Genomic DNA, 12575 nt, shown 5'->3' on the forward strand with positions numbered 1-12575 from the left:
GCAGATTGCACTTTCTAATTCGTTGAAGAATTGAGTTGGAATTTTGATGGGGATTGCATTGAATCTGTAGATTGCTTTTGGCAAGATAGCCATTTTTACAATGTTGATCCTGCCAATCCATGAGCATGGGAGATCTTTCCATCTTCTGAGATCTTCTATAATTTCTTTCTTCAGAGACTTGAAGTTTTTATTATACAGATCTTTCACTTCCTTAGTTAGAGTCACGCCAAGATATTTTATATTATTTGTGACTATTGAGAAGGGTGTTGTTTCCCTAATTTCTTTCTCAGCCTGTTTATTCTTTGTGTAGAGAAAGGCCATTGATTTGTTTGAGTTAATTTTATATCCAGCTACTTCACCGAAGCTGTTTATCAGGCTTAGGAGTTCTCTGGTGGAATTTTTAGGGTCACTTATATATACTATCATATCATCTGCAAAAAGTGATATTTTGACTTCATCTTTTCCAATTTGTATCCCTTTGATCTCCTTTTGTTGTCGAATTGCTCTGGCTAGGACTTCAAGTACAATGTTGAATAGGTATGGAGAAAGTGGACAGCCTTGTCTAGTCCCTGATTTTAGAGGGATTGCTTCAAGCTTCTCACCATTTACTTTGATGTTGGCTACTGGTTTGCTGTAGATTGCTTTTATCATGTTTAGGTATGGGCCTTGAATTCCTGATCTTCCAAGACTTTTATCATGAATGGGTGTTGGATCTTGTCAAATGCTTTTTCCGCATCTAACGAGATGACCATGTGGTTTTTGTCTTTGAGTTTGTTTATATACTGGATTACGTTGATGGATTTCCGTATATTGAACCATCCCTGCATCCCTGGGATGAAACCTACTTGGTCAGGATGGATGATTGTTTTGATGTGTTCTTGGATTCGGTTAGCAAGAACTTTATTGAGGATTTTTGCATCAATATTCATAAGGGATATTGGTCTGAAGTTTTCTATCTTTGTTGGGTCTTTTTGTGGTTTAGGTATCAGAGTAATTGTGGCTTCATAGAATGAGTTGGGTAGAGTACCTTCTGTTTCTATTTTGTGGAATAGTTTGTGAAGAACTGGGATTAGATCTTCTTTGAAGGTCTGATAGAACTCTGCACTAAACCCATCTGGTCCTGGGCTTTTTTTAGTTGGGAGACTATTAATGACTGCTTCTATTTCTTTGGGGGATATAGGGCTGTTTAGATCATTAACCTGATCTTGATTCAACTTTGGTACCTGGTATCTGTCTAGGAACTTCTCCATTTCATCCAGGTTCTCCAGTTTTGTTGAGTATAGCCTTTGGTAGAAGGATCTGATGGTGTTTTGGATGTCTTCAGGATCTGTTGTTATGTCTCCTTTTTCATTTCTGATTTTGTTAATTAGGATGCTTTCCCTGTGCCCTCTAGTGAGTCTGGCTAAGGGTTTATCTATCTTGTTGATTTTCTCAAAGAACCAGCTCCTTGATTGGTTGATTCTTTGAATAGTTTTTCTTGTTTCCACTTGGTTGATTTCACCCCTGAGTTTGATTATTTCCTGCCGTCTACTCCTCTTGGGTGAATTTGCTTCCTTTTGTTCTAGTGCTTTTAGGTGTGTTGTCAAGCTGCTAATGTGTGCTCTCTCTAGTTTCCTTTTGGAGGCACTCATAGCTATGAGTTTTCCTCTTAGAAATGCTTTCATTGCGTCCCATAAGTTTGGGTATGTTGTGGCTTCATTTTCATTGAACTCTAAAAAGTCCTTAATTTCTTTCTTTATTCCTTCCTTGACCAAGGTATCATTGAGAAGAGTGTTGTTCAGTTTCCACGTGAAGGTTGGCTTTCTATTATTTATTTTGTTATTGAAGATCAGCCTTAGTCCATGGTGATCTGATAGGATGCATGGGACAATTTCAATATTTTTATATCTGTTGAGGCCTGCTTTGTGACCAATTATGTGGTCAATTTTGGAGAAGGTACCATGAGGTGCTGAGAAGAAGGTATATCCTTTTGTTTTAGGATAGAATGTTCTGTAGATATCTGCCAGATCCATTTGATTCATAATTTCTCTTAGTTTCACTGTGTCCCTGTTTAGTTTCTGTTTCCATGATCTGTCCATTGGTGAAAGTGGTGTGTTGAAGTCTCCCACTATTATTGTATGAGTTGCAATGTGTGCTTTGAGCTTTACTAAAGTTTCTTTAATGAATGTGGCTGCCTTTGTATTTGGAGCATAGATATTCAGGATTGATAGTTCCTCTTGGAGGATTTTACCTTTGATGAGTATGAAGTGTCCCTCCCTGTCTTTTTTAATGACTTTGGGTTGGAAGTCAATCTTATCAGATATTAGAATGGCTACTCCAGCTTGTTTCTTCATGCCATTTGCTTGGAAAATTGTTTTCCAGCCTTTCATTCTGAGGTAGTGTCTATCCTTTTCTCTGAGATGAGTTTCCTGTAAGCAGCAAAATGTTGGGTCTTGTTTGTGTAACCAGTTTGTTAGTCTATGTCTTTTTATCGGGGAGTTGAGTCCATTGATATTAAGAGATATTAAGGAAAAGTAATTGTTGTTTCCTGTTATTTTTGTTGTTAAAGTTGGCATTTTGTTCTTGTGGCTGTCTTCTTTTAGGTTTGTTGAGGGATTACCTTCTTGTTGTTTCTAGGGCGTGGTTCCTGTCCTTGTATTGGTTTTTTTCTGTTATTATCCTTTGAAGGGCTGGATTCGTGGAGAGATAATGTGTGAATTTGGTTTTGTCGTGGAATACTTTGGTTTCTCCATCTATGTTAATTGAGAGTTTGGCTGGGTATAGTAGCCTGGGCTGGAATTTGTGTTCTTTTAGTGTCTGTATAACATCCGTCCAGGATCTTCTGGCTTTCATAGTCTCTGGTGAAAAATCTGGTGTAATTCTGATAGGCTTGCCTTTATATGTTACTTGGCCTTTTTCTCTTACTGCTTTTAGTATTCTATCTTTATTTAGAGCATTTGTTGCTCTGATTATTATGTGTCGGGAGGTATTTCTTTTCTGGTCCAGTCTATTTGGAGTTCTGTAGGCTTCTTGTATGTTCATGGGCATCTCTTTCTTTAGATTTGGGAAGTTTTCTTCTATAATTTTGTTGAAGATGTTTGCTGGTCCTTTGAGTTGAAAATCTTCATTCTCATCCACTCCTATTATCCGTAGGTTTGGTCTTCTCATTGTGTCCTGTATTTCTTGGATGTTTTGAGTTAGGATCTTTTTGCATTTTACATTTTCCTTGATTGTTGTGCCGATGTTCTCTATGGAATCTTCTGCACCTGAGCTTCTCTCTTCCATCTCTTGTATTCTGTTGCTGATGCTCGTATCTATGGTTCCAGATTTCTTTCCTAGGGTTTCTATCTCCAGTGTTGCCTCATTTTGGGTTTTCTTTATTGTGTCTACTTCCCTTTTTAGGTCTAGTATGGTTTTGTTCATTTCCATCATCTGTTTGGATGTGTTTTCCTGTTTTTCTGTAAGGACTTCTACCTGTTTGATTATGTTATCGTGTTTTTCTTTAAGGATTTGTAACTCTTTAGCAGTGTTCTCCTGCAATTCTTTAAGGGATTTTTGTGCTTCCTCTTTATTGTCTTCTGCCTGTTTAGCAGTGTTCTCCTGCATTTCTTTAAGTGTGTTATTAAAGTCCTTCTTGAAGTCCTCTATCATCATCAGGAGATATGCTTTTAAATCCGTGTCTAGCTTTTCCGGTGTGTTGGGGTGCCCTGGACTGGGCGAAGTGGGGGTGCTGGGTTCTGATGATGGTGAGTGGTCTTTGTTTCTGTTAGTAAGATTATTACGTTTACCTTTCGCCATCTGGTAATCTCTGGGGTTAGTTGTTATCGTTGTCACTGTTTAAAGATTGGAGCAGAAGCTGTGTTCCACTCACCAGCAGTCTCTAAATCCTGCGGTGGGGGTCGTGGGTAGCTGACGGTACCCCGGTGCTGGTCCAGCCGGAAGAGGCCTGTGGTCCTACTCAGGCCGTTTTTCTGCTTCCCTAACTAATGTAGTCTCTGGTCCCGCATGAAATTGGATTGGAGCAGAAGCTGTGTTCCACTCTCCAGAAGTCTTAAGATCCTGTGGCGGGTGTTGTGGGTAGCTGGCGAGTGTCAGCAGACCCTGCGCCCCAGCTGCCCCGGTGCTTTTCTGACCGGAAGAGGGTTGTGGCCCTATGTAGGCCGGATTTCTCTCTCCCCAACCAGAGCAGTCTCAGGTCCCGCGTGATTGGACTGGAGCAGAAGCTGTGTTCCACTCACCAGCAGTCCCAAAATCCTGCGGCGGGGGTCGTGGGTAGCTGGCGGGTGTCAGGCAACCCTGCGCTCCCGCTACCCCGGCGCTGATCTGGCTGGATGAGGCCTGTGGCCCTACTCAGGCCGGTTTCTGCTTCCCTAACTAATGCAGTCTCAGGTCCCGCGCAATTGGATTGGAGCAGAAGCTGTGTTCCACTCACCAGCAGTCCCAAAATCCTGCGGCGGGGGTCGTGGGTAGCTGGCGGGTGTCAGGCAACCCTGCGCTCCCGCTACCCCGGCGCTGATCTGGCTGGATGAGGCCTGTGGCCCTACTCAGGCCGGTTTCTGCTTCCCTAACTAATGCAGTCTCAGGTCCCGCGCGCAATTGGATTGGAGCAGAAGCTGTGCTCCACTCACCAGCAGTCCCCAAATCCTGCGGCGGGGTTCGAGGGTAGCTGGCGGGTGTCAGGCAACCCTGCGCTCCCGCTACCCCGGAGCTGATCCGGCCAGATGAGGCCTGTGGTCCTACTCAGGCCGGTTTCTGCTTCCCTAACTAATGCAGTCTCAGGTCCCGCGCAATTGGATTGGAGCAGAAGCTGTGCTCCACTCACCAGAAGTCTTAAGATCCTGTGGCGGGTGTTGTGGGTAGCTGGCGAGTGTCAGCAGACCCTGCGCCCCAGCTGCCCCGGTGCTTTTCTGACCGGAAGAGGGTTGTGGCCCTATGTAGGCCGGATTTCTCTCTCCCCAACCAGAGCAGTCTCAGGTCCCGCGTGATTGGACTGGAGCAGAAGCTGTGTTCCACTCACCAGCAGTCCCAAAATCCTGCGGCGGGGGTCGTGGGTAGCTGGCGGGTGTCAGGCAACCCTGCGCTCCCGCTACCCCGGCGCTGATCCAGCCGGATGAGGCCTGTGGTCCTACTCAGGCCGGTTTCTGCTTCCCTAACTAATGCAGTCTCAGGTCCCGCGCAATTGGATTGGAGCAGAAGCTGTGCTCCACTCACCAGAAGTCTTAAGATCCTGTGGCGGGTGTTGTGGGTAGCTGGCGAGTGTCAGCAGACCCTGCGCCCCAGCTGCCCCCTCTTTAAACTTTTAATAGACTTGTTTGTCTGTGATTCATTAACCCCTTGTCTGCTGTAAGAAATACAGAAGATGAAATAACACATGGCTTTATGTACAGAGGGTTGGGTCCTCGGGGTACCAAGCTGAGCCTGACAAAGATGAACCTAGCTAGAGTCTGAGAGGCCAGTGATAGCACGTCGATGCTTGGTACTCAGAGTGTGTTAAGTAAATTAATGTGGGGCGTGCTGATGACTTATTATGCAGCCCTATAGGCTCATGTTTGAGTGTATGGTTCCCAGTTGGGCTGTTTAGGAAGGATTATGAGATGTGGCCTTGTTAGAGGAGGCGTGGACCTGGGCTTTGAGGTTCCTCAAACTCAGGACAGGTGCAGTCTCTCTGCCTCCTGCTTACAGATCAGATGTTAAGTCCCCAGCTACTCCTCCAGTGTCTTACCTCCCTGCCTGCTGCCAGGCTCCCACCCTGATGGCTGTGGACTTACCTTCTGTGGTCAGCCCTCAATTAAATCCTTTCAAAAATAAGTTGCCATGGTCACGGTGTCTCTTCACGGCAATAGAAAAGTAACTGAGACACAGGGTGGCTCTGTATGCAGACGTCTAAGAATGCTTCCTGTTTGGGAAGAAGGAAGGCAGGGGGAAGAGGTGTGTGTGTGTGTGTGTCTGTGTGTGTGTGTGTGTGTGTGTGTGTGTGTCTGTGTGTTGGCTCTCAGTACATCTTTGAGACTAGGTTTCTTCTGAGTTAGCAGCAACTTGCTTGGCCATTTTTTCTTCCAGGGGAGGGAAGGCAAGGTGGAGGGGGGGATGTAGTCATACACACACACACACACGAGAGAGAGAGAGAGAGAGAGAGAGAGAGAGAGAGAGAGAGAGAGAGAGAGAGAGAGAGAGAATATAGTGGCAAAGAGAGAGGGTGGAGAGAGAGGGAGAGTGAGTGAGAGGGGAGGGGAGAAGGAGAGGGAGAGGGGAGAGGGACAGGGACAGGGAGAGAAAATATAGTGACTCTATAGTTCATTCCCTTTCAGTCATGGTAAGGTCTTAGGACCTCAGGTTACAAAATCATTCCATTGTCAGAAGGTAAATTGGGAGAAAAATGATAACAAGTGAAGCATTAAAACCCACTAGGAAGAGTTTGACTTGGTAAACAAATGCTCTTGACAGCAACGGGGACAAAGAAGACCTTATGATGGCAAAGAGCTTTAAATGAAGAGGTCTCAAAGCCAAGGTTGTGGGTGAGACAGTGCTCCCAGGTCTTGCTCTTTAGGGTGTGGTTTTAGCAGCTGCTGCTGCCCTCAGAGATTCGTAAGGACGGACATTCTTGGCCTCCAACTAGCGAGACTGTCTGTGAACCTGTTTTAAGTCTTTGAATCATGTTCAAAGGTATACATACCTGAGAAGTGCAAGTTTAGAACACGGGAATGTGACCTGAGAATGTTGTTGTTGTTTTTAAATCAAAGTAAATCTGGGTTATGTTTGGAGGGTGCATCAGGTTGCAGATGTTCAGGGGCTAATACAAAAGTCAAGAGTCACATTAAAGCACAGGGCTGTTTGGAGAACTAGGAGTCTGAAGCTGGTAACCCAAAGGGGGAGAGTGGGCTGGAGAAATGGCCCTGTGGTTAATAGTACTTGCTGCCCTTTCAGAGCTCAGGTTCTAACACCCATGTCCATGAAATTACAGTCTCCTGTAATTTCAGCTGCAGAGGATCTGATGCCCTCTTCTGACCTCCACAGGCACCCGCGATTGTGCACATACCCTCACACGGACAATGCATATTCATAATTGAAGTGGGAATGAAAGGGTTCTTCAGAAAGTCCGTTGGATGGTGTTTTGCTGGGGCAAACATGTGAAGGTGTGTTTAGCTGAAGTGGACACAGGTGAAAGGATCTTCTGTCAAAGCACGCTCGTGAAAGGACACCTAGCTGGTGTATCTGTGAGGTGTTCGCGAGTGGGTCGAGCTGCCGTTGCTGACCTGTGAATTGAACTGCCTATTTCCAGACAACACAGGCGAGAGTGGCTCCAAAGAACCTTTCTAAACAGGTCCACTTCCCCCTTATCCTTTCTTTCCCACTACCTCTGGTGGGATAGAAGGGGTGTGTGTGTTAAAGTGTTTAAGAAACATCAGTAAAAATAGGTTTTGAAAAAATTAAAGTTACACATAATTTTTAAAAAGTCTTTATAAGGGCTGGAGTGATGGCTCCGTGGTTAAGAGCACTGACTGCTCTACCTGAGGTTCTGAGTTCTATTCCCAGCAAACCACATAGTGGCTCACAACCATCTGTAAATGGGATCTGATGCTCTCTTCTGGTGTGTCTGAAGTCTGCTACAGTGTACTTACATATAATAAATAAATCTTTTAAAGTCTTTATAAAGAAGAAAGAGAGAGAGAGAGAGAGAGAGAGAGAGAGAGAGAGAGAGAGAAACAGACAGAGAGAGAGACAGACAGACAGAACAGGGTGAGAGGAAGGGGAATACAGGGAGAGGGCAAGGGTCAGGCAGTATCTCTACCTTTTGTTTGTGTTCTATGTTAGGCAGCTCTGGACAGATCTACTCAGAGCCTTCAATGTGGGAATGACATGACCAGTTGGCATCGGACCCCATTACAGATGGCTATGAACCTCTATGTGGTTGCTGGGAATTCAACTCAAGACCTCTGTAGACGAGCAGTCAGTGCTCTTAACCACTGAGGCATCTCTCCAGCCCTGTAAAGCAAGAGTTTTGCAGGGAGACAGTGAGTATCCTAACTCAGGTAGTGGCCACGCAAATGGAAAGGGTGGAGCGGACCTAAGATATCTTAGGTGGGGGCAAGCAGATACAAAAGTGTGTGGATTGGAAGTAGGAGGCTGAAGGAGCGGTGAGTGAGTCTCGAGTGGACCACGTCAGCCTTCTGGCTGGGATTAGTGGGCGGTTTGCTCACCGCCCCGTGAACAGCCAGGAGAATACAGGAGGATAAGCAGGTCTGAGAAGGGAAATTGTGAGTTCAGCTTTCAGCCCAGGTGAACAGAAAACATGTGTGGGAGGGGAGAAGAGAAGGAATGGGGAAAGGGTGGAGAACAGGATGAGTCAGGGAGGGTGGAGGAGGAAGTGATGAGCAGGAGGACACAAGGCCGTGCCCAGATTTGGGGCTACTGTGGTACACCTCCCTGTGCTTCCAGTTTTATTTCCGGCTTCCTCCGAACTGAGTTTAACAAATTGGTTGAACTCCGAAAGAGTGCAAAGAATTGATGTCTGGCTTCCTATCTAGGTAACCAATTTGTTGTTACTGCCATTTGCTCTGTGAGAACAGAGAGAAAATTATTTAAAACTGTGGTTCAAGTCCACAAGAGTCTTCCCTTAGTGTTCCTGCATCTGCTCCAACACAATTTTTAAAGTGGAATAATCTCACTCCCCCCCCCCCCCCCTTGAGCGGAGCTGTGGACTACTTCCTTCCTGCCAAATCTTTTCCATCTGTGAACTTTCACGGTTGCTTTACACCTTCAACCCCAGCAGTGGCTAGCAGCCTGTCTTGGGATAGTCTTATGATCCTGTCCTATTTGGCAATCAGGGTTCCTGTGCACGCCCCCCACACACTTCTGTGTGTCAGAGGAAGGAACTCCATAAGTAGTGAAAATCTCTTCTCCTCACTCCTCCAGCCAACAGTAGCCAAAGGTCGCCATGTCATTTAATGAGTTTCTGCAAGAGAAAGGCACTCCCTCCTGGACCCGGTTGCTCTTGCCAGGCTCCAACATGGCCGGCCAACCGGAGTCCTTCCAGAACATCCCTCTCCAGCCTTCCGCACTCCCGTTTCACCTTCCGTCCCCCGCGCTCCCCAGGGTCAGGACCCAGGAGCCTGACAACTGCCTCGCTTCCCGCCCCCCTCGCGAGACCCGCCCACCACCCCACGTCGGCCAATCGGAGGCGGTGCTGCGACGACTGGCAGGCGCGCCCGCCCCCGCCCCCAGCCTCGCTGTGGCCTGCGGCTTCCCGGCTAGTAGCGCCGCTGTCGGTCGCGCGGGCCGGTCGTGTGGACACTGGCGTGTCGCGGGCTCTTGCCGCGGGCCACAGCGAGCGCAGCGCCGAGACCGTCAGCCCCGCGGCGTCGAGCATGGACTTCGAGGACGGTGAGCGGCGCGCGGGGCGGGCCGCCGTGGCGTGCGGGCGGGCGGGAGGGCGGCGGGCGGCCTGCGCCGGGGGTCTGTTTACCGCCTCAAGATGGCCGTGTGGCTTTGTTCTGTGGGCCGCGCAGCGACCGCGGGCCCGGCCCGGAGCCCTGTGGTCCCGGAGCCGCACACGGGGGTGCGGCCGGCCCGGGGCCCTGCTGTCTAGGGGGTCGGCCTCGCTGCGAGCCTCGGGGCCTCGCCCGCGGCCGCCTGCAACTTCCTGGCCTCGCCGAGCGGTGACCGGGCCCACGGGGCCCACGGGGCCCTCGGGGCAGCGACCTGGTGGCGGGTGGAGCCGGCCCTCACCGCGTCGCCCGGGGCTCTGGAATCTTGCTCGACACAGGCTGCCTCGGGCTCGTGCGATGCTTCTCCGTGTGAGAGGAGTATAAAGGGCGTCTCTAGGCGTTCCATCGAGATGGGCTTCGGTTCTCCCAGAAGCAGAATCTGCAAGTTATTACCACGTAGCCGACCGAGCTGTTTAATATCTCACCCAGGTTACCTGCTAGTGAATAACGCTTCTGAAACAGTTCCGTGACCCAGTGCATTACTGTTATTATTTTTATTTTTTTAGGGGTGGTGGTGGTGGGGCTTGTGTATGAATGCTACCTAAGTTAGAATTCTGGCACAGCAAGCCCCAGATGCCCTTCACGTTCAGCTAGATCGGTGCACAGCAGCCCGTGTTAAATAAACCGAATTGTAACGTTGCTTTTCAGCTTTCCCTGGCCGTGAAGTACAGTTAATTTGGTATCTTCAAACCTTGCTCAACTTTTATAGGAATCAGTGTCAAGATAAAGTGATCAACAGTAGTGACAGTGTTAGGGAGCCGAGGGACAGTTTGTAGGATTAAACTGGGTGTAATCTCGAGGAACTAGGTATTTCAAAATAAAACCGGTTCATTTCTTGTGAAGGAAGTCTCTGCCTCCACCAGAAATGGGCTTTGACATTGAATAAGGTGTGCTTTTTTAGCGTAGGGCGTATTGCCCGAGCTTTTGATTTTTGATTTGCTACAAGAGGTTGAGGCTGTCAAGTGTAAGTATAGGAAAAAGAATCACCCTTTTCGGAGTACTTTTCGGTTGCTTTGAAATATAGTTCAGCTCTTCAGGATAGCATACTGTCCTGCTTGTGCTTCGGGGTTGGACAGTGACTCATTCTGACATAGGTGACTCTAAATTACTACGAAGTGCCCTAGTCAGAATTGACATTGAAGAGAAAAAGTATGTTTTAGACCAAAGTTTGATGACACTACCAACCTATGTGGTGTGCCAGAAGTTAACCTTGTGGTGTGTGCAGAGTGGGAGGAGTCAGTCCGTAAGGAAATCCATTTTCTGTAGAGGATTGAAAAATATCGGTCAGATTTGGAGTATTTGCTTTCATTATAATTATGAGAAAAATAACGAACAATGTTAGAGATAAATGATCTCTTAACAGCCCATCCTTAGCCCCATCCTTAGCCACCAATGCTGCAGTAGGGCTGTAGATTTGAGTGTATCTGACTCTGATCCTGTCATGTGCCAGGGTTCAGTTATATCTAGAAGCTCCGTATTCAATTCCGTTCTTCCAGTCTTTATTTGTAGAGTTAAATAAAGGCTTTAACATTATGCCTGGATGGATACAGCCCACGCTCATACATATATGCATATGTGTTTTTTAGACAGGCGTCTAAAGTATTTAGAGAGAACAGATGAAGTGGTAAAACAAATACTGACCTTGAAACATTTGTATTCCACAGGACCAAGTTTCACATCCATCACCCTTTTTGCAAATTTGTTTTACCTTTGCTTTGTGTAAGTTAAATTAATACTGGGTCTCCTCTTTTGGCAGTTACAAATATGGACATTACATAGTTTTTACATTGCCATTAGGCAGTGAAAGGGTGATGTGCTTCCCCAAGTGGATTTTTTTTTTGGTAATTAATGTAATGCCTGAGTAGATGAGAGTCTGGGCTTCTGCTCTCACCACACTAACTCCTTGTTGCTTATGTGTCTTCGTAGATTACGCGCACTCTACTTGCAGGGGTGCTTACCAGGACTTTAACGGTGAGTGTCCTCTTGCATGTCCTTTTAATTTTGTTGAGGGGATATAGTTTGGCTTTTCTCTTCATATCTATAGAAACACAAGTACTAATGCCCACTTTGTTTCAGATATTCTTTTCACTCTTGATTTATAAATCTCAGTGTTAATATCATACTATATATCGTGGTTGTTTTTATGGTGTGTGTGTGTGTGTGTGTGTGAAAGTGTACATGTAGACTTTCTAGAAATCTCATAAATTCCATCCATTTATTCTGCCACAGTGATATCTCCAGTTCTGTGTATAGTATTTGAACTTGGGGTCAGAACAAGAAGTTAGATTACTTGGACTTCGTATCTGTTTTATTTTACTTAGAATTCTTTTATTTATTTGTTACCACTTTCTCAGTGATTGATTTTCACGAAACTGGCTGAATTACTTTTGTTGACAAGACATTGATGTTCAGTTACATAGATTTAAGTAGATTTTTATCTTGGTTCTATGCAACTTTTGTTGTAAAACCTGTTAGCTTTGTTTTTGAGGCCATTTTTCTCTGACCATCAAAGGAAAACATAAAGAGCCCTGGATACTTGTTAACAAAAGCCTGATGTTGGCTTGTGATTAGCAGTGGTTATAAGAAATATGCAGAATACCATGCATATTGTTTTGATAGTTATTAGTGTTAAGGCCTAAGATGATAACACAAAAAGGAAGCACAGAATAATTTGGAGGTTAAAAAACAAAACATTGCCTGAAAGACATGAGGGAGTGGTAAATATCTTTGACTACCAGACAAGTGCAAAATCTGGCTATTGTATCAAATACATACTCATGAAACCAAAGCAAGTGCACTGCTAAAGTCTGCGCCATAAAAATGTGTGTGTGTGTGCGTGTTTTCTGTGTGTATGCCATGTGTGTGCAGTGCAGTGCTGTTGCACTCCAGAAGAAGGTGCGGGATCCCCTGGCGCTGGGTTACACATGGCTGTGTGGAGCTCGATGTGCTGCTGGGACCCAAGCCTGGGTCCTCTGCAAGAGAGCAGCATCCGCTCTTGCTCCGACCTGCTGAGTGCCTTTCCAGACCCATTCTTATGGAGATAGAGATACTTCAGGTTTGGGAAGGGCTATTGTCATTTAGAAAGTAGTATGCATTTAATGAGTGATGAAG

General features: G+C 46.3%; 1 protein-coding gene across 4 annotated transcripts in view; it reads left to right on the forward strand.

The window, feature by feature from the left end:
* The first annotated feature begins 9218 nt into the window (after positions 1-9218).
* Znf326 (zinc finger protein 326) overlaps positions 9219-12575 on the forward strand; it is a 38282-nt gene continuing 34925 nt past the window's right edge. For 3 of the 4 annotated variants that reach the window (XM_029477583.2, XM_021162275.3, XM_085836964.1), the window contains exons 1-2: positions 9219-9360; positions 11391-11435. In XM_029477583.2, coding sequence (XP_029333443.1) covers positions 9345-9360; positions 11391-11435 — 61 coding nt within the window. In that variant the 5' untranslated portion in view covers positions 9219-9344. Of the gene's footprint in view, positions 9361-10593; positions 11184-11390; positions 11436-12575 lie in introns of those variants that run through there. The other variant, XM_029477582.2, reaches the window with a different exon arrangement.

This window comes from Mus caroli, unplaced genomic scaffold (assembly GCF_978045245.1).
Source record: "Mus caroli unplaced genomic scaffold, Mus_caroli_1 scaffold_4, whole genome shotgun sequence".
Classification (NCBI taxonomy): Eukaryota; Metazoa; Chordata; class Mammalia; order Rodentia; family Muridae; genus Mus; species Mus caroli.